This window comes from Epinephelus fuscoguttatus, linkage group LG4 (genome assembly GCF_011397635.1).
Source record: "Epinephelus fuscoguttatus linkage group LG4, E.fuscoguttatus.final_Chr_v1".
In the NCBI taxonomy this organism is placed as follows: Eukaryota; Metazoa; Chordata; class Actinopteri; order Perciformes; family Serranidae; genus Epinephelus; species Epinephelus fuscoguttatus.
This window is the reverse complement of record NC_064755.1, coordinates 45,575,928-45,597,023: the sequence shown is the minus strand read 5'-3', so window position 1 is coordinate 45,597,023 and position 21,096 is coordinate 45,575,928. Positions and strand designations below refer to the sequence as shown.

General features: G+C 40.9%; 2 protein-coding genes and 1 long non-coding RNA gene across 13 annotated transcripts in view; 1 reads left to right on the top strand and 2 right to left on the bottom strand.

Annotated features, from left to right (window-relative positions):
* Positions 1 to 4,232, top strand: part of ptprz1a (protein tyrosine phosphatase receptor type Z1a) — a 132,551-nt gene extending 128,319 nt beyond the window's left edge. Inside the window, exons 27-29 of one of the 4 annotated variants that reach the window (XM_049574193.1) lie at positions 1,419 to 1,561; positions 1,689 to 1,824; positions 3,186 to 4,232. In XM_049574193.1, coding sequence (XP_049430150.1) covers positions 1,419 to 1,561; positions 1,689 to 1,824; positions 3,186 to 3,329 — 423 coding nt within the window. In that variant the 3' untranslated portion in view covers positions 3,330 to 4,232. The remainder of the gene's footprint in view (positions 1 to 1,418; positions 1,562 to 1,688; positions 1,825 to 3,185) is intronic. The other 3 variants (XM_049574192.1, XM_049574194.1, XM_049574195.1) reach the window with 3 other exon arrangements.
* Positions 1,835 to 5,696, bottom strand: LOC125887430 (uncharacterized). Its single transcript, XR_007449169.1, has 3 exons — positions 5,566 to 5,696; positions 3,169 to 3,320; positions 1,835 to 3,074 (listed from the first exon to the last, which is right to left on the bottom strand). It is a non-coding gene; the product is annotated as an uncharacterized LOC125887430 (long non-coding RNA).
* Positions 5,697 to 9,810: 4,114 nt separating this feature from the next.
* Positions 9,811 to 21,096, bottom strand: part of aass (aminoadipate-semialdehyde synthase) — a 42,848-nt gene continuing 31,562 nt past the window's right edge. For all 8 annotated transcript variants that reach the window (XM_049574200.1, XM_049574202.1, XM_049574205.1 and 5 more), the window contains 5 exons: positions 19,909 to 20,004; positions 18,753 to 18,868; positions 15,415 to 15,506; positions 15,138 to 15,314; positions 9,811 to 13,692 (listed from right to left, as the gene is read on the bottom strand). In XM_049574200.1, the coding sequence (XP_049430157.1) occupies positions 13,574 to 13,692; positions 15,138 to 15,314; positions 15,415 to 15,506; positions 18,753 to 18,868; positions 19,909 to 20,004 (600 nt within the window). In that variant the 3' untranslated portion in view covers positions 9,811 to 13,573. The remainder of the gene's footprint in view (positions 13,693 to 15,137; positions 15,315 to 15,414; positions 15,507 to 18,752; positions 18,869 to 19,908; positions 20,005 to 21,096) is intronic.

The following is a 21,096-nucleotide window of genomic DNA, read 5'->3' as shown; positions in this document are numbered from 1 at the left end:
ATGGGAGGTGAACACTCAGTGCCCCATATCATCTCAGTTTCTCTGAAGGAAGGACTCAGTCCTTGGTGAGATTCACAAGGGTCCTTGACATTGAAACAGTCCTTCGGCGGGGTTCGATGATGTAGCATCTTTGAAATTCGGCCGTTTTAGGATCCTTCCTTGACTTTGAGAAACACCACCAACACACATGAATGACAAACCTGCATAATCTGACCAGTAGATGGGCGCATGTATCATACAATAGTTCACATTTCTTGACTTTTTTAATGATATTTTGTTTTTGAATTAGATTTTAATGCATAATATACTATATACCATTATTAAATGACCTTTTAATAATATTTTTGTACCACACTATTCCATGACTTTTTCTGTGATATTTTTATAACAAACTATACTATGACCTTTTAAGGATTTTTTTTATGGCTATAATTCTATGACCTTTTAATTATATTTATATGACATACTATCATATTTCTACGCCATATAATACTATTACTTTTTAATATTTTAATACTGTACGATTCTGATTTTTTTTAAAGATATTCCTAAGCCATACCATACTATGACTTTGTAAAAGACATTTTAATGACATACTATACTATGACCTTTTAATAATATTTCCATACCATATTATTCTGTCTTTGTAGTGATATTTTTATGCCACACTATAGTATTACCATTTATTGATATTTTCTTCCCTTACATACTATGATTTTATTTTAATGGTATTTTTATCACATTCTGGTAAATCATCCTTTGACTTCTTTATATTTTATGCTATACTATACTATGACTTTTTTCCCACGATATATTTGACATACTTCACTATAACTTTTTAATGATTTTATTCTGCCTTACATTACTTTGACTTTTTTTTTTTTGCCGTGACAGCAGTTTTGATTGAGTTTTTTCATGTTATACGCTGACATTTTTTATGACATACTTCAGTTTGATGTTTTCAGTTCATTCATTTTTATGGCATACTAAACTATGATTTTATTCGGACATTTTTTCATGATATACCATGCTATGACATTTTTTATGACATACATTTTTATAGCATACTGTAGTATGACATTTCTTATAAAATGTCTATGGAATACTTTACTATAACAATTCTTTATGTGAGAAAAACGGTTTCACTTTTGCTTTACGGCTTATTGAGTGAAGACTGCCTCTTAAAATTTAATCCACAACACAATAAAGCTTGTAAAAACTAACGGGGTCTGAATATTTTCTGATGCCACTGTGTATGATATGAGATTTATGTTATCAATAGGATTAGCATTGCACAGTATAAACCAATGTAGGACCTTCAAAAATATACTAAACAGACATCACTTTGTTTTAAGGGTGAAAGGACAAAAAGTTGAAATGTGACAGATGTCTGCTCTCTTCCTTCTCCATCTTGACAGGACGACTACGTTCTGGAGGTGAAACACTACCGCGCCCCGCGTTGGCCGAATCCAGACAGTCCCATCAGCAACACTTTCGAGCTCCTTAACCTGGTGAAAGAGGAGAGTGCAGCAAAAGACGGCCCCACTGTGGTGCACGATGAGTAAGACCTTCACAGAGTAGTCAACATTTACCTTTAAAATAAAGACATTTAAAGGTTTTTTTTCTTCTGATATATGTTGTGAGTGATGATCAACAACAGTGACAGGTTAGATTTTCCCTTTTTCTAGTGAGGGTGGAGTCACGGCAGGAACGTTCTGCGCCCTATCGTCTCTGACTCGTCAGCTGGAGGCAGAGGGTTCGGTTGATGTCTTCCAAGTAGCCAAGCTGATGCACCTCATGAGACCGGGAATCTTCAGTGACATCGTAAGGCTGTTTTCTATCTCACAATATGCTGACGATAATGCACTGTCTGTTACACTTCTCCTGTGACTTACATATGAGAGCATTTATGCTATACAGAATAATTACAGTTTATTACAACTTGGGTGTCATTCTTATAGTGTTTCCATCTCCTAACAACATAATTTTCACCAACTAATGGTTGAGATCTGGAAACTTGGTGATATCAAAAAAAGTCTGATGGGTCAAGAAACACCAACAGTCAGACAGAGCTGTCTGAGAATGACTTTTGAATGCCCCGCAATGGCATCATTTTTGGATGCTAAAAGGTGTTTTTTAAAGGCATAGTATTATAAATAGTTTCGGTCATGATGGCAACACAAATTTTTGTTATTTTCAGGACAACACAGCATCATAGTAACACTTTATTTAAAATGGAGGCAGTATTTGGTAATTATATAATAATTAGTTGCTTGAGTAATTAAGCACAGGTCAGCTATGGATGCAAACGGTATACTGCCAAGTGATAAAGGAGTAATATTTACTTGGATTATAATGCAGCCGTTCCTCCTGTTTCCTCCATAATTATTACCAAACTACACAGTTCTCTTAGGGTGCTTTCAGACCTTGAGCATTTACAAGAGGACCAGATCAAATGCCTTGTGTGAGAAAGCTGCTCTTGATTGGTCAGAATTTCCATGTGGGAAAAATCCAGGAAGTAAAGCAAACGTTGAAGAAGAGTACACTTGCAAGATAAATGTGACACTTTCTAATGTCACAATGGAGGGACAACTACGCAGGTTGATTTTAGCGCTGCTCATCGTGGACTATATTGCTGTCATTGTTCATTTTAGTCAAAGCATACAGTTTGAAAATGAGGCAAACGCGGCTCCAACTAGAAAACAATGTTTTGATGCATTGGATGTGCTGAATGTGCATATTAAGGCAGTACAGGAGGAGGTGCACATTAATAATCCTCCAGGACTGTAACATGCTCATGTTTAACCCAAACAATGTGTCATGTGACTGCAGTTGCTTCACATCCAGGTCGCAACACCTTCTCACCACAAACCAACCGCACCAGAGTTCCTTTGGAACCGGACCGAGACCACCTCTTCAAGAAGTTCTCGGTCCGGTTGTGTTGGTGTGTTCACACCTGAGTGTGATTGCTGTGTTCACACCTGCACAAACGAACCGCACTGAGGGGGCAAATGAACTTGAGGTCGATTGAACCGAACCAATCAGGGCAGGCGTGAAAGCAGCCTTAATCTGACCTAAGAAGAAATTATTCAGAAATTACAGACCCGTAACTGAACATGCAACAAGATACCGAGATACTGAAATACCAGTAAATAATCATTTGCTTACCTCTTTTTGTTTTACAGGAGCAGTACCAGTTCTTGTACAAAGCCATGCTGAGTCTCATCGGGACGCAAGAAGATGAGAAAACCCTCCAGTCGTCCGACAACAACGGTACCATCGTGGTGGGAACTGCCAGCACCGCCGAGAGCCTTGAATCCCTGGTGTAACCGCCCAAAACAAAAACACAAAGAACTCTTGTTTACTTTTACAAATGAGCAGCAGCATTTTGTCCTTCCACTTTCACACCACCAACAGAACTTCTCCCGATGCCACAACCACTAAATAAAAATCCTCATCGTTCAGGACTCTGTGTCGTAGTTTGAGGCTGAAGGTTGAACGACCTTCTCCTTTGCTGGATCTGGACTCCGTTGCGGTTTTGTATTGTGTGCCTTTTTGTATTTTTCATCCTGTACTTCTAACTTTGATACAAGCTGTAGACTAACTGTCCGATGTTTTAACGCAATACTGCCCTGAGACGTTTCGCTCAACTAACAAACTTTTCCTAAACCTTTGTATTTATTGGCACTGAGCCAAACAGGAAAAAAGGGAAAACTGCATCTTTTTACATCAGAGATATTTTGTTAGCTTGTCTTTTATAGAGCTCCTGCACTGAACTCCTTTCTGTAAATACCATCGCAACAGTAGCAGCAGTGTGCTATTGAAGTCAAATATAAAATAAGGGCCTGGAATAATAAAAAAAATAATAATCTAATGTAAATAATATTATAGTAATCAACTCGATGGACCAAATTTCTATTTATACTTTTAGATTTTTATATTTTACCATTTTTAGTGCATTCAAATGTTATGGTTTGATTCTAATTGCTTAGTTGGAGAACATTAATGCTTTTATATTCTGGATTTTGTAACAGACTAAATGTGATGCATGGGGTACTGACATGTTTTGTTTTTTTTAGCTGGACATGAAACACTGCTGGATTATTAGCTAGGGGATTAAATAAGTGAAAGAACACCAAAGAAAGAGCCTGTTGGACTGTTTTGTTCCTGTGTGCTGAACTATAACACATCAAGAAAAAGACTCATGTTACCAAAGGCACTAATATCACTAATAGTAACTAATGTTACTAAATAATCTAAATAAGTTTTCAGAGCTGACCCGTCTATACTTTGACATTTGCAACAACGCTACAAAGATGAAGAGAGGCCAAACTATCAAGTCAAATTTCACATTTTCAAACAGAATTTGTAAAACAAATCTATATTTATATGTAATTTCAATAATTGTGTAATGTATATAAATTATAGTATAATAATAACAATTCTAAAAAATATAAAATATATGTATAATTTTATTTAAAAACAATTCATAAAAAAATCAATATTTTAATGAATTAATAATTTGTTAATTTATTTGAAAAAATGGTTCATATTATAAATTATTAATTACAAATTATTATTATTATTAATATCATTAATCATTTCTAAAAAAATTATTCAATTTACATATGTTGTCCATTTTGATTTTCAAAAATATCCCCTTTTCAGCAAGTTAACTGGCAAACCAGAGCCAGGTAATATTTATGGTTTTTTCATTCATTCATTCATTCATTCATCTTCTAACCGCTTCATCCTCTTGAGGGTTGCGGGGGGGTGGAGCCTATCCCAGCTGACACTGGGTGAGAGGCAGGGTTCACCCTGGACAGGTCACCAGACTATCACAGGGCTGACACATAGAGACAGACAACCATTCACACTCACATTCACACCTACGGACAATTTAGAGTCACCAGTTAACCTGCATGTCTTTGGACTGTGGGAGGAAGCTGGAGTGCCCGGAGAGAACCCACGCTGACACGGGGAGAACATGCAAACTCCACACAGAAGGGCTCCCACGCCCGGGATCGAACCGGCAACCCTCTTGCTATGAGGCGAGAGTGCTAACCACCACACCACCGTGCCGCCCATGTTTTTTTTCGTATTAATTTAATTAAGCTGTTTGTCACATCGTCAGCTGGGACCATTTCCTACATTTGCTAATTTTGCTAAGGCTGTACATGCTTGACATATCTCTGCCATTGTCAAGAGCATGCAGGGGTCATCCCAGGAGGAGCAGGAATGGGCGCGGGGTGTTTAATCTTTATTTAATATTTTTGTGCACAAACGTATTTTTAGTCCGGCCTTAGTAGGGCTTTACCAAAAATATCAGGGTTCACCCTGTGGGGATCATCAATGTCCACAGTAAATTTCATGGTAATTCAGTGGATGCAATATTTCACATCGATTTATTTTAACAGACAAACTACGATCTTATAATATTTTCAATATCTGGGATAAAAAGTTTGCGATGCGACTCCCAGCAGGAGGACGAAGAGACAGTCTGAGAAAGCAGGTTACCTTTACATTTTAGGCCTTCAGCTGATGTGTTTGTTCAGAGTAACTTACAGCAGCAGAATGAGCCTCAGCTCCTCACAGACAAGCAACAGGAAGGAGGTCCAAGGTCAGAGGTCACAATGGCGAGACAAAAGATGGAGCAGACACCCCCGTGAGCCTAACAGGAGAGAGGTGTTAATGAAACAAACACAGAAACAGAGAAAATAAAGACGGGGTCTGATGAAAACCGAGTTGTGTCCGACCTGTGGATTATGTATTTTCCCTTTATGGAATCATGTTTTAATCCCTGCACTGAACCCGTTATTCCAATTGATTTCCCAAGTGTTAATCCAGGCTAAGACTCTGCAGGAAACGCGCCTTTTCAGGATGGAAAATAGGTCAAGTGTCCAGACATCATCTTGACCGGCCGCCGTATCCACACCTTCATTTGCATTTGTGACCTTTCATAATTACATGCCCAATTATCCCCTGCTTGGTGGCCCAGTTTGCATGGCTGCCTCCAAATGGAGTGGAAACAAACGAGCTGATTGTCTTTTTTTTTTTCTTTTTTTCAGAGGAGCTGGAGGAAGTGGTAGATTACAGAGGGTGGTGGAGGAAGTATTCAGATGTTTTACTTAAAGAAAAGCAGAATACCACCGTGCACGTGAACTCAGCTACAAGTGAAAGTTCTGTAGAGCCACAAGTAATAACAGCAAAACACACCTTAAATTACAAAGTAAAAGTACATATACACTTGTTGGGTCCTTAAATCTACACTCACCGGCCACTTTATAAGGTACACCTGTTCAACTGCTCGTCAGCACAAATAGTTAATCAGCCAATCACGTGGCAGCAACTCAATACCTTCTGGGAATGCTGACAACAGGAAACTGAGGCTACAATTCACACGGGTTTTCTCACCAAAACTGGACAATAGAAGATTGGAAAAACCACATTCAGATGGAAGCATGGATCCATCCTGCCTTGTATCAACGCTTCAGGCTGCTGCTGCTGCTGGTGGTGTAATGGTGTGGGGGAGATTTTCTTAGTACCAACTGAGCATGGTTTAAACACCACAGCCTACCTGAGTATTGTTGCTGAGCGTGTCCATCCCTTTATGACCACAGTGTACCCATCTTCTGATGGCTACTTCCAGCAGGATAACGCACCATGTCACAAAGCTCACATCATCTCAAACATGACAATGAGTTCACTGTACTCCAATGGCCTCCACAGTCACCAGATCTCAGTCCAACAGAGCACCTTTGGGATGTGCTGGAACGGGAGATTCTCATCATGGATCAACTGTGTGATGTCATCATGTCAATATGGACCAACATCTCTGAGCAATGTTTCCAGCACCTTGTTGAATCTGTGACACCAAGAATTAAAAACTGGGTCCAACCCGGTACTAGAGAGGTGTACCTAATAAAGTGGCCAGTGAGTGTACATTTTTGTATATAAATCTGAAAAGTAACAGTTCTCACATAAATAAAATAGAAGTATGAGTAAGAATTAACAAAAAATAAAGACACTTAAATAAAATACATACACGTCAGTGCTGTACTTTAAGTGTTTTAGTAGTTGCAAAGCAGCAAGGAGTCCATGGTGAGTAAAGAACCAGTACGAACAGGAGCTTTAAAGATGTTCAGAAGGTTAGTGAAAACATGATGTAGGAAAAGCTTAAAGGTTCAGTTCACCAAAACACCACCCTCAAATAAAAAACATTCCGCTTACCTCAACAGGTCACAAAGACAGTTTTGGATTAATTTGCATGTTTAACTGGGAATCCCCACTGGAAGTGAGATGTGAGTGGTGCGCATGAACATAGCTACCCTGATGTCACCCATTGGTTTGTGGACTTCAGTTTTGTAGGCTCGGGTTTTCTATTTTGGCCGTTGACATCTTGGTTCTTGTTCGGCATGGTGATGTGGTGGTTAGCACTGTCGCCTCACAGCAAGAGGGTACCTGGTTTGAACCCGGGGTGGGGGGCCCCTCTGAGTGGAGTTTGCATCTCCTCATTATCAGCGTGGGTTTCCTCCAGGTGCTCCCACATGTTCTCCCTGTGTCAGCGTGGGTTTCCTCCAGGTGCTCCAACATGTTCTCCCTGTGTCAGCGTGGGTTTCCTCCAGGTGCTCCAACATGTTCTCCCTGTGTCAGCGTGGGTTTCCTCCAGGTGCTCCAACATGTTCTCCCTGTGTCAGCGTGGGTTTCCTCCAGGTGCTCCAACATGTTCTCCCCGTGTCAGTGTGGGTTTCCTCCAGGTGCTCTGACATGTTCTCCCCGTGTCAGCGTGGGTTTCCTCCAGGTGCTCTGACATGTTCTCCCTGTGTCAGCGTGGGTTTCCTCCAGGTGCTCAGAACTGTTCTCCAGTTGTCAGGGTGGGTTTCCTCCAGGTGCTCTGACATGTTCTCCCGGTGTCAGAGTGGGTTTCCTCCAGGTGCTCTGACATGTTCTCCCTGTGTCAGCGTGGGTTTCCTCCAGGTGCTCCAACATGTTCTCCCTGTGTCAGCGTGGGTTTCCTCCAGGTGCTCTGACATGTTCTCCCTGTGTCAGCGTGGGTTTCCTCCAGGTGCTCCAACATGTTCTCCCTGCGTCAGTGTGGGTTTCCTCCAGGTGCTCTGACATGTTCTCCCTGTGTCAGCGTGGGTTTCCTCCAGGTGCTCTGACATGTTCTCCCTGTGTCAGCGTGGGTTTCCTCCAGGTGCTCCAACATGTTCTCCCTGTGTCAGTGTGGGTTTCCTCCAGGTGCTCTGACATGTTCTCCCTGTGTCAGCGTGGGTTTCCTCCAGGTGCTCCAACATGTTCTCCCTGTGTCAGCGTGGGTTTCCTCCAGGTGCTCTGACATGTTCTCCCTGTGTCATCGTGGGTTTCCTCCAGGTGCTCTGACATGTTCTCCCTGTGTCAGCGTGGGTTTCCTCCAGGTGCTCTGACATGTTCTCCCTGTGTCAGTGTGTGTTTCCTCCAGGTGCTCTGACATGTTCTCCCTGTGTCAGCGTGGGTTTCCTCCAGGTGCTCTGACATGTTCTCCCTGTGTCAGCGTGGGTTTCCTCCAGGTGCTCTGACATGTGTGTGAATGGTTGTCTGTCTCTATGTGTCAGCCCTGTGATAGTCTGGTGACCTGTCCAGGGTGAACCCTGCCTCTAACTATCTGTACATTTTCATGAATGTTGAAATTAACCATAGAGACCAAAACCGTTTTTTTGTACCAGGCTGTAAACATTTGTTTAGGCATGTTCAGCATTTTAACATGGAGGTCCATGAGGACTGAGTGGTTTTGAGTGGAGGATTGAGGATATAGTGGCCATTAGAGGAACTGCAGTTTATACAACTTCTGTGTTGCTTCATTTTTCAGCCCCAAAGGCTGCCGCTTGGTGGTGCAAAATCATTCTGTTAACCAATCCGCACCGACTCCGTCTTTAATAAACATCTTAGGGTTCAGCTATGCTCAACATTAGATATGAACACAGAGACAGACAGAGCATTCTGTCCGTACTCTCCATTCATTTCGTCAGTGTAGTGTAGTTTTAGTGAAACATGACCTTAGGAGATGACGAAAAAATTAATGGCGAAATGGAACGGTAATACATTAAAAATAAATTCTCCATTCACATGTCGGGATGTATATAATGGCTACACAACCTGCCATCTACAACACTGCCTCTGTTTGAAGGTACAGTATAACAACCTCTGCCACCATCACCAAGTTTGTTGTTGAGTGAAATTTTTGCATTCTATTAGACGTTTGTGTGAAATTAAGTCATAATTAGCATGAGTTATGACTGAAAACATGTTTTGAGGGGTCATAGTTACCTTTGACCTCCAAAATCTAATGAGTTCATTGTCAGTTCATTGACATTTGTGCAAAATTTGAGAAAAATTCCCTCAAAGTGTGCTTGAGATATTGCATTCACAAGAATGAGATGCAAGGTCAGAGTGACCTTGACCTTTGACCACCAAATTCCAATCGGTTCATTGTTCAGTCCAAGTTAACGTTTGTGCCAAATTTGAGGAAAATTCCCTCCAAGTTCTTCTCAATAAATTGCGTTCAAAATGATGAGAAGGATGCAAGGTCACAGTGACCTTGACATCTGACCACCAGATTCCAATCGGAATTGTTGTTGTGTCCAAGTGGATATTTGTGCCAAATTTATAGAAATCCCCTGCAGCTGTTCTTGATATCGCTTTCACAAGAATGAGACTGATGGACAGACAGACAGACAACCCAAAAAACATAATGCCTCTGGCCACAACTATTGCTGGCACTGAGGCAAAAATAATTAATTTTTTGTCTTTAAACAATGAAGGAAGAAGAAACAATGTAACATAATACATTTATTCGTGTAACCATTTTTACATTTTTATGAAGCAAAAAACGTTCTATCAAAACAAGCTTTTACAAACAAATGCTTGAACTGAAACATTAAAACAAATAAAATAAAACCGTTAGAGATCACTGATGAGTTAGTGCCGTTCTGTGTTGCTGACAAAATTTGTGTCATTCCAATCCAAACCTACAAATCTACCAAAAACATCACACGAACACTCTTCTGTTTAAAACCCTACGAAGGCCCACAAATAAAGTACATGTCAGGTACACATATGGATAGTTTATTTTAAAAATATAACTCAGGTACATATTAAATAACTCTCTTTCTGGGTATTAATTTTTTACCCATTTAAAGCATGTAACAAACTATTTATAAGGTGACCACATCCCTCTTAAATGATAAATTAAATATTGCTCAGGTGTCAGACAATAAATAGTCTGACAAACTTAACACAGGCTCCACAAATACAGAATTCAGACTTAACAACACCTTGAAAAAAAGAGTTCCACGTCTGAGCTCCACAGAGGCTGAACGCCATTGTTAGCAATTATGTTTCAGTTAACAAATCAAGATCATGAGAAAAATTAAATTATATTCTATAGATATCACTTTCATAGTTTTTGGACTCTTTTTTTTGATATTACCCAAAGGTAGTTAAGATCTATACCAAGATAGGTTCAGTGTTTTAAGGGGAAAAAAAGTAACTTTTCAAAAATAATTTTAAAACAGACACGTTGTTTCTGTTTTTAAGCACATTGAGTCTGCGCTTGTCGCATGAAATGTTTAGACTTAACGTTACGTTACGTTAACGTTTATAGAAAGCACACTCAAAATTCACAGTTTCTTGTTTAAACTTCTGCACTTTGAGTTGTTAATTTTAACGTTAATAGCATCACAAACAAAAGTTTTATTATTATTGTAGTATTTTTGGGATACTGAGATTGTGATGTCATGACATTGCACACATACTGTAAAACACAAAAGCACCACACACAAAAACCAAATAAAATTATTAACTCGTGATCCTGTACAAACCAGCTGAAAATCATTTGCAGCTGCTCTCAGGTTCGTTAGCGTTCACTCTGAGGCAACATTACGTAATATTACATCCTGTGAATGGGAACTGTCAATGGTATTTCATGGTTTTGTTGTTGGACTTTTGCTCTGGTTGATTTTCCTGATGTGTTTAAAGAAATAGTAAGTTAGGTGTGTAACAAGGTTGAGGTCTTTCTTGTTCGAAGTTATCACAGCTTGAAGGTCAGTGCAGTTTTGAGCTGTTGGATTTTTATTTAATACAGAAATCAGATGCTGTTTCAGGTGATGGAGGAAAAGTTAAAAGTTTAAACTAGGAAAGGTTCAGCAACTATGTTGATTTCTAACTAGGGATGCACTGATTGTGAAAATCTGGGCCAATACCGATGTTTAAAATAACAATTTGGTCGATAGCCGACGCTTTTTTGTTTCTGTGGTTTATTTTGTTTGTCGTTATTTATTCCCCCTTTTGTGCACAAATTCAATCATTCACAGTTATGAAACAACCTTTAACTTTACCTTCTTTAACATGAAAAAATCTTTTAATTACTGCTTCAAAAGTCTTTGTACTATACATAATATTTCATAATTTCCTCTATGATATCTATTTTATAAACAAATTTCTCCTTCGAACAGCTGTATATTTATTCAAGTTTCTTGCAAAAAACTACATTTTACAAGATTAAATTTGAGCACATCATTACAGCGTTATAATTTACCGTTGCCAAATCCTCATTTTTACCAAACAGACCTTGAACGCATCATGATGTAATCAAACACATCAGGAAAATCTACCAGAGCAGTTAGTTACAGTCCACGACTGCTAACAGCTAACGTTAACTAGCTCTCCCCCTCCTGCCAGTGAAAACACAGATTTGTTCTTTACAACTGATATTATCAGGAAAACAACAGGGTGAGTTCCCTCACATGTCAATAATGAGTTTACGGTGCCGTTTCGTCCCGACGGTGTCCTGGGGAAGATCTCTGTTCATCCCAAATACATTCTCTATTGTCCCAGGGACAACAGGATGCCAATAGTTTCGAGTAATGCATTTTAGCCTGCGCAAAATTGATGTGACACAACAGAAAAACATCGGCCACTGCTATCGGTGAATGCCATCTTATTTGCAGATAGACCGATGGCAGTCAACAAGGCGAATATCGTCCGATAACGATGGGCAGCCAATAAATCAGTGCATCTCTATTTCTAACCAATTACAATCTACAAAACAAATGTTCTGATAAAAACTTTTGACTCCGCCCTTTGGTGCCCTCTATTGGCTGTATCTGTTCCATCATAAATGACCAATGCCATTAAGGGGAGGGGGCAGTGACATTTACATCGTGTGAAACAGATGCATCTTTTTTCGTACGTAAAGGGAGTATAAACAAGCCCTTAGCCGTCTGTCATGTGGATGTGTTATTATATCTAGGTACTGGACCCCAAGATGACACGATTCAGTCCAGTGAGAAACGCTCGCCTGGTGTATACCCCAAAAGTGTCTACCTTCCAGGTTTACTTTCACAATATGCAGCCCCCTGAATACATGCAGTAGTGTTTCCTCTGCTGGTCCGGCCCTACACAGATTTTTTAATCTCTTTTCTCAACTTGAGGAAAGTTTTACAAACATAAAATCTGTATGGATCAAAAATTCGAGAGACAAAATTGACCTTGTTTGCAGTTTGCGGTGTCATGTCTATTTTAAGAGATGTCTCTTTTATAATGGTGGCCTAGGGGGGAAATGCTTTTTGGGCCACAGGTGATTTTCTCACTGTTATATGGTGGACACAAAAAGAAACTGGAAGCAAGGCTGAGAGGCGTTCCTGTACACCTGGTCTGAAAACTGTCAACAAACTGATCAAAAACAGTTTTCAACAGTGTTTTTATGCACTGGTCCATTGCTTTTATGTAACTGTATTGTAGTTAAAATGTAAAAAATATTTAAGGTTTCATTTTGTTTTTAAACAGCTTAACGCTTGCAATGAGTGCTTCATTGGTTTTTACGTTAGATGTCAGAATTAACCATCGAGTCTCCAGGAACAGTCTCAGGTTCAGGTTCAGGTTACTTTATAATACCCAAGTGTAAACTAGTTTTACAGTGGATAGTCAAAACATCCATTACAGTTTGAACAGTCGGACCTGATTTCTACAGTAATTAAACTTGATTTATGAGACTACATGTGTGCTTTTTAATGCTTTGAATTTTTAATGCCTTAAATACTGCTGGATTAGTGGACACAACTTCACAGAAGAACTTTTCTCTGAAACTAAACTGTAACTATTTCAGTTTGGCACAGATTGACGCATTTAACCAAACTCAGATGCTTATATCAGATACAGATTACTTAATATAATCACCAGCTGCCTCTTCAGATTTTTGACCTAAAACAAATTTAAAGCATCACCAAATTGTTCTAAATTTCATTTCAACACAATAAAAACAACGTTTGGCTTTTTTCCTTCTTTTAAACTTTTTCCCCCTTTTTAACCTTTTACATATTTATTTGAAGGGAAAAAAAAGACATAACTAATATTTATTCTATCAGCCTCTGGCCGGTAAGATTAAAATAGATTTTTAAACATCACTAGACAGTTGAGTCTGAGTCTGTCGGAAAATCCAGTTTGGATAAAGCTGGTGAAAAGGCAGCTGACAACGTGGTTGTCATAAAGTTTCTCTGTATTTACAGTGATCACTGATCTGCTCTCTTTGAAGGCTTTACTCCAGCACGGTGCTCTTAGATATGAATTGAAGTCCTTCCTCCTTCAGTCTGGCCAGAGCCGGCCCGTAGATATCCTTCGTCATCGGAGTCACTAATCCCTTTGCAGTGATTTCACCTGCAGAGAGAAGACACACAGATTTAGGTTTAAACTTAAGATCAGTAAGGTTTTTAACTTTCAAGGTAGCCGCTGGTTTCAGTTTAGCAGGACTGACGAGCGTTAGCTTCACAGACTGACAAACTAGGGTTAGCTTCACAGATTAACAGGACTAACAAATACTAGCTTCACAGACCGACAAACGAACATTAGCTTTACAGACTAACAAACAAATGTTAGCTTCACAGACTGACAAGATAAGCTATGGTTAGCTTCATAGATTAACAGGACTAACAAACATTAGTTTATGACTAACAAACTAATGTTAGCTTCACAGATTCACAGGACTAACAAAGGTTAGCTTCAGACTGACAACCTAAAGTTAGCTTCACAGATTAACAGGACTAGCGAACGTTAACTTTACAGACTGACAAACTAACGTTAGCTTCACAGATTCACAGGAATTGTGAACGTTAGCTTTACAGACTGACAAACTAATGTTAGCTTCACAGATTCACAGGACTACTGAACTTTAGCTTTAGTGACTGACAAACTGACATTAGCTTCACAGATTAATAGCACTAACGAATTTTAGCTTCACAGACTGACAAACTAACGTTAGCTTCACAGATTAACAGGACTAACAAACGAACTTTACAGACTGTCAAACGAATGTTAGCTTCACAAATTAACAGGACTAACAAATGTTATCTTGACAGACTGACAAAAAAAAGTTAGCTTCACAGATTAACAGGACTAACAAACGTTAGCTTCACAGACTGACAAACAAACATAAGCTTTACAGACTGTCAAACGAATGTTAGCTTCACAGACAGACAAGTTAAACTATGGTTAGTTTCATAGATTAACAGGACCAACAAACTTTAACTTTAGAGATCCACAAACTAACGTAAACCTCACAGATTAACAGGACTAATGAACGTTAGCTTCACAGACTGATGGGACAAATTAAGGCCAACTTCACAGTCTGACGGGACAAACTACCAATTCACAAATGAACAGGATAACCTAATGCTAGCTTCACAGATTGAAAGCATTAGCCACTGTTAGCTCTGCAGACTGTGGGGATAAAACAATGTTAGTTTCTAAGACTGAAAGGACTGGTTAACATTAGCTTCACAGACTGAGTAGACAAACTAAAGTTAGCTTTGTGGACTGACAAGACAAATGACATTCGTTCCACAGACTGACTGGACAAACTAAACTTCGCTTCTCGGACCAGAGGCCTGGACTATGCAGCAGGATTTGGGATAAGCAAGGTAACTTCAAGGTTAACCTGTAGTTTTCAGTACTACAAAGCTGGTTCACTTTTATCAGGGACAAATCACAGTGGTTTTATTGTGTGATTGGTATTTACACTTAAACTTTTTTTTATTTTTTTTTTACAGTTTTTATTTTACTTAATAACTGAGATGGAAACAATCTCCCAGATTGATGTCACTGACCATCAAGGACCATGCGAGCAGCAATAGCTGCTGGGTATCCTACAGTTTTGGCCATGGCGGAGAAGCCGCTGGGGTCACCGTAAACCACCAGGCTGATGTGTTTGGTCTCCAGCTCGCCAGTTGGGTGGCGAAGCCCGACATCGTTCCTCATGATGATCATGTCTCGCTCGCCCTTATCTAACCAGGGCAGAAAAGTCATTAGTAGTTTAAGTACTAGTATCACATTTGGTACTTGTGTTCTTCTGATTTGTGGTAATAAAATGAGCTTGTGTCTCACCAAACGAGAGTTTGACTTCCAGATGTTTTGTCAGAGCAGCCAGCACGTTGTCGGCGTGAAGCACCAACTCGTCATCACTCAGCATCCCAAACCTGAAAACAGAGACACAAAAAACAAGACTTTTCTCACAACAGAAAAACCTTCACAAAGCCATTTCAAAAGGTTTAAAAGAAAATTACCCTGACAGCGCTGCAGCAGCAGCCCACACATCCTTGGCTAAATCTAAAGAGATGAGCAGTTGCTTTTTGTCGTTGCTTTGCTGGTGAATTGAATAAATGAACAACAAGTCATTCAATTTGAGCTGCGAGCGTGTTGGCTTTTTACTCTTTTAACTGTAAAAATGGAATGTTTCCAACAGTTCACTTTTACCGTCAGAGGAATTTACGTTCCAATGCCACCGTGGCCCTCTTCTCTTCACCGCCAGCGGCAGCAGAACAATGGCGGCACGGAGCCTTGGTCTGAAGAGACCCTTGGAAAAGTTGATTTAAATTGAAGAGTGTGCGCGCTACACCACTTCAGGCGTCCTCATTAAGGAGGGAAGTGAAAACTGTGCAGAAGAGGAGCAGCCTCGGCCTTGTTCTCCGCCCGCAATCCACAGCTCCAACGCTAACTTTGAAGAGCATAAAATGTCAGCCTCTGCCTCATCTCACCAGAGCCGAACAGTACAGACAAATGGGCATCCAAAGAACTTGAACAAGGGGTGTTATGCAGGATTTGGACCGTTTCATAGCACCAAATAACCAGTTGATCAACAGACTGAATAGGAACAATACAACGCTACTGTTTTCTGGCCTGCAAGACCAAAAAACAGTAACTGAATGAAGACCAGAATCTAACTTTTTGGCATTTGTTTTACTGTGTAAAATATATTCTGCCATACTAATGTAAGCTATTCTATATAAGAACATGTCAAAAACACGCTTAATGCACTCTCTGCAGCACAGACAGTCAAACTCTCTCCTCATTCATTTTTGGATACACAAGACACAGTAACAGCAATGCAGTCTTTATTCATCCATGGTGAGGAAAGAAGTTGAGCTGCCATGGGAGCAGCAAAGAAGAGCTGCAACAGGAACCAGTATGTACAAGCTGAGAGCAAGTGGGGTAAAAAATGTGTTCAACTGAGGGGCAGCAAGGCTTATAAGAGGACAGTGGCGCGAAGTGCCACTTTGGGGCACGTCCAAGAGACGTTTGGCAGCTGTGTGTTTTGGTCTTAAGCCAAGTTCAGACCAATAATTCGTGACAAGATGAAACTGTTTTGGAACAATGAAGAGAAAAGTTGCGGCAGTGTGAACTGACCGGTCTGAGCTCGATTCAAGCCGGCTGATGGCGTCACCTGACACTCAGCTGGTCAAATCAGCAGCAGCTGGTTTTAGTACGTAAAGCTCATCACCTGTTTCAACAGCCAATCAGCTTGTAGTGAAGTCTGCTGGTCAAGTCAAAATGCTGCATGCTGCAGCAGGTGCTCCGTCCCCACAGAGCCCTCTGTTTCCGTCCTCACAGTGTGCCGGTGTCAGACGGTGGGTCGCTGCTGCTGCTGGCTGTATGTGCTTATGCCCCGCCCACACACACACTCTCATTGACTGATGACCTGACGCTGGTTATTTATATTATTGTGGCGTATTGATTATGAATCCAGTCCATCTGATGCTGGTTTTGTTTCATCACTGTAGCCAGTATCTCACTATCACTATCCTCATTCAGATTTTAAGAAGCTACAAATTATATCCAGCCACAAAATAAGTCTGAAAAGCTGCAAATCAGAACGAAGCACAGAGAGTTGTTGACTAGAGATGATACGCCGTCTCATGGCGGTCACTTCCTGTCGACGTTACAGATCAGAAGCACAGAGAGTCGTTGACTAGAGATGATGCGCCGTCTCGTGGCGGTCACTTCCTGTCGACGTTACAGATCAGAAGCACAGAGAGTGGTTGACTAGAGATGATGCGCCGTCTCGTGGCGGTCACTTCCTGTCGACGTTACAGATCAGAAGCACAGAGAGTGGTTGACTAGAGATGATGCGCCGTCTCGTGGCGGTCACTTCCTGTCGACGTTACAGATCAGAAGCACAGAGAGTCGTTGACTAGAGATGATGCGCCGTCTCGTGGCGGTCACTTCCTGTCGACGTTACAGATCAGAAGCACAGAGAGTCGTTGACTAGAGATGATGCGCCGTCTCGTGGCGGTCACTTCCTGTCAACGTTACAGATCAGAAGCACAGAGAGTGGTTGACTAGAGATGATACGCCGTCTCATGGTGGTCACTTGGTGTGAACCGGCAGGTTTTTAGAACGTTGCAGAACAGCACTTAGGAAGTAGCTGCCTGTTTAAACTCGTCTCATCCCGAATCTTTGGTCTGAACTGGGCATTAAAGAGCAATAGTTCTACTCCTTCTGGAGCTCCTTTATCCTTTCTTTAAGGCCAAGTTCAGCCACTTTACAGGGGGAACTCATTTCTCATTTCAAACCCAGATGGAATGGTGCATTGTGTTCCAACAGACAACCATGGCCTCAGACTTGGAGGTGCTGGCTCTCATTCTGATCGCTTAAAACTTGACTGCAAACCGGTCTGCAAACTAAAACTAACTAGCTTAGCAGAGTATTGGGAGCTGACTCTTTAACTGCCTTTTTTTTTTTACGAGTGGAATTCATGTGCTATGATGAAGTTAATAGAAGAGTTCATGGAAGAGGATTTATGTCCCTTGGTGATCTATGGTCCCAGAAAAGGTTTGTGTTTGAATTTGCATGAGCTGTGAATGGACATTTGGACAATGCTGCACAGGAATTTTCATAAAGTTTAAAGACTTTTTAATAACCTTTTTTGGCTTTTTTTTTTTACTCTGTTAAAATCTGTTTTCACGGATTCGCTTTCATTCACTCCACTCAATGTCATTCAATACAAAACTTTTTCTGGAACCACAGAGAGCCTGGGGAGGTACTATATACAATGTGCATGGCATTTTTTGTGAACTTTACCTTTGAGACCTTGAAATCACACATTTGGATTCATAGCTTTGTAGATTACTATATTATTATTTTTGTATGGACTATAAATAATTAAAATAAGGTTTTGGGACAAAAAAGCTGAAAGACCACCTTTTGTCGTAGCTCTAACCTTTCTATCTGTTCACAGTTTGCCGGCCAACCTGAAAACTTTAAACCTTTTTTTCCTCAACTTCCCTCCTGTAGGTACTGCTCTCTGATGTTGTTCCCAGGTGTTCCCTGACTTCTTCAGATGGTTCAGGTTCAGCATTAGTACACAGAGGTTTTCCTCCCCACATGCCTGTTGGCAGCACATTCCTCAATCCTGCGATATTTAGAATTGTGTTTTAATCTCTCACCATCTCAGGGCGTCCATCACAAAGTCGTCCTTTCCGATGCGCTCATACACAGCTTCTTCAAAGGCATCTTGGGAAATGGAGGAGGACAAATCCATCTGCTTACAGAGGAGGTCTCTCTGCAGAGACGAGAAGACAGACCACAGTTTCTGTTTTAACAGCAGGTCCTCCAACACTTTGGGGCTCATGTGTCCTTTTTGTCTAGAATGTCTCCTAAAGCTGTTCTTCAGGTCCTAGTCTCCTAGCTCCTCTTTAGCTCCTTGATGTTTCCTAGCTCCTCTGTATCTCCTTCACTGTCTCCTAGCTTCTCTTTGGCTCCTAGACTGTCTCCTACCTCCTCTTTAGCTCATAGACTGTTTCCTAGCTCCTCTTTAGGTCCCTGGCACCTCTGTATCTCCTATGCTGTTTCCTAGCTCTTCTTTGGCTTGTAGTCTGTCTCCTAGCTCTTTTGTATCTCCTACACTGTTTCCTAGCTCCTCCTTAGCTCCTAGATTGTCTCCTAGCTCCTCTTTGGCTACCTAAATGTCTCCTAGCACCTCTTTAGCTCCTAGTCTGTTTCCTAAAGCTCTTCTTTAGCTCCTAGACTGTTTCCTACCTCTTCTGTATCTCACTGTTTCATCGTCTCCTTCAGTGTCTCCTTCTCTTCTCTTTATGGACATTCAGACACTTTACGAATCAGCCACATTAACCTTTTTGGCGGCTCCAGGGCTAACTCTCATTATTTCTCTATTTCTCTTTGCATCTTGTTTCCAGAAAATGTTTTTTTGAGTGTTTTCAGAAAGACAAGTGGCAGATTTTAAATTGCTAATCATGCTTTGATTTGTGATAAACATATCCCAAACATTGCAGTTCTGTGTTTGTTTTTCATCTCAGAGGAATAAAGACGACAAACATTATCTGCTGTAAACTCTCGGTGTCAGAGAGCCTTGGCTCGCTGCAGCCTTGATGTTTACAAGCAGCTATTGACAGTAATGCAATAGACTCTTGAGCTAAACCCACTTCCACAGTAATATGCTTCAAGTGGGAGCTGCAAAACAGTTCATTTTATCAAACTAAATGACAGACGGGAGAAAGAGTGGAGGCTGGAGGCACTGCTCAGAGGCTGCCTTTCAACCATCATCCCTTTTACACTGAATGGATCATCAGCGGAGGTTCTTACCCAGGAGACAGGAGACGAAGTATGCTGCAGGATGGGACATGGCTCACTGTTTATTAGACCTAGTTTGACAAACCCACTCATGGCCTTGGAGAAACCCTGTGGGACAGAACCGGAGTCACAATGACACATTGACAGGGAATACGATACTTATCATGATACAGGGGTTATGATTCAATACACTGCCATATATTGATACTGCAATTTTTTTAAATCTATTTTTAGGAGCCTACACACGTGGCCTACACCTTTGTGAGCATTTGTACTTGTGTGGTGGTGTGTCTGTGTCTCTCTGCAGTTCGGACCTTCGGTAGAATTTATAACGAATATTCGTTCGCGGCGGGCGGGTGGGGAGTGGGGGGCTGTGCTGAGGCCGTGCTGCCTGCTCTCTCCGGTTTTACGCTGGACTCGGCTCCTTTCAAAGACTCCTTGCAAAGCACTACTCTGGGGTTTTTTCGGACCTAATTGTGTTACAGAGTTTTGCACAGCAGCGACCGGATCTTTGCTCTCAAACCACAAAAACATGTGATGGCACAACAGTCTCCTTCAGTACATTATTCTGTGCTTTCTTTTGATTTTCACATTGGCTAGTCATCCTGTTTAATTTGTCTTCTGATTAAATCAGAACCGCTGAAACAAGTTGTAGGAAGCCTCTGCAAGTAACTGGTTGCTGGCAGACACTCTGTGCTGCAATAAAATGGTTAATCAGCAGTGCCGTGCACTGTAGAGCCGATGTGCTGCTGGTTCTGCCGGCCTGAATACAATATAATGTCTATAGCCTTACTGTTGTGTGTACAGCCTTTATAGACTGAGCTGAGTAGTGATGCACGGGTCGACCCGTAACCCGCGGGACCCGCAAATGGACCTGCAGGTCGGGCAGCAGTGATCGTCTGTTAAATGATATTTTGACATTATTGGCTATTACTGTCATGACATCCGAAGGTACTGATGCATTGAGCAGGTGACAGTCCGCGGTCGTTTTCAAAACACACTTGTGTCACACACTCCAAAAGAAACTTACTACAACTACAAAACGGGGGAAACAAACGTTGACAAAAACGGTTCCATAATTCATATTAAATTCAAAAGATAACGAACAGCCACAAGTTAGAGGGAATAGTGATAAAGTGGTAAAACTTGGCATTGATCCACAGCCTCAGACGGATGCGCTCAAGCCTGCCGTGCACACAA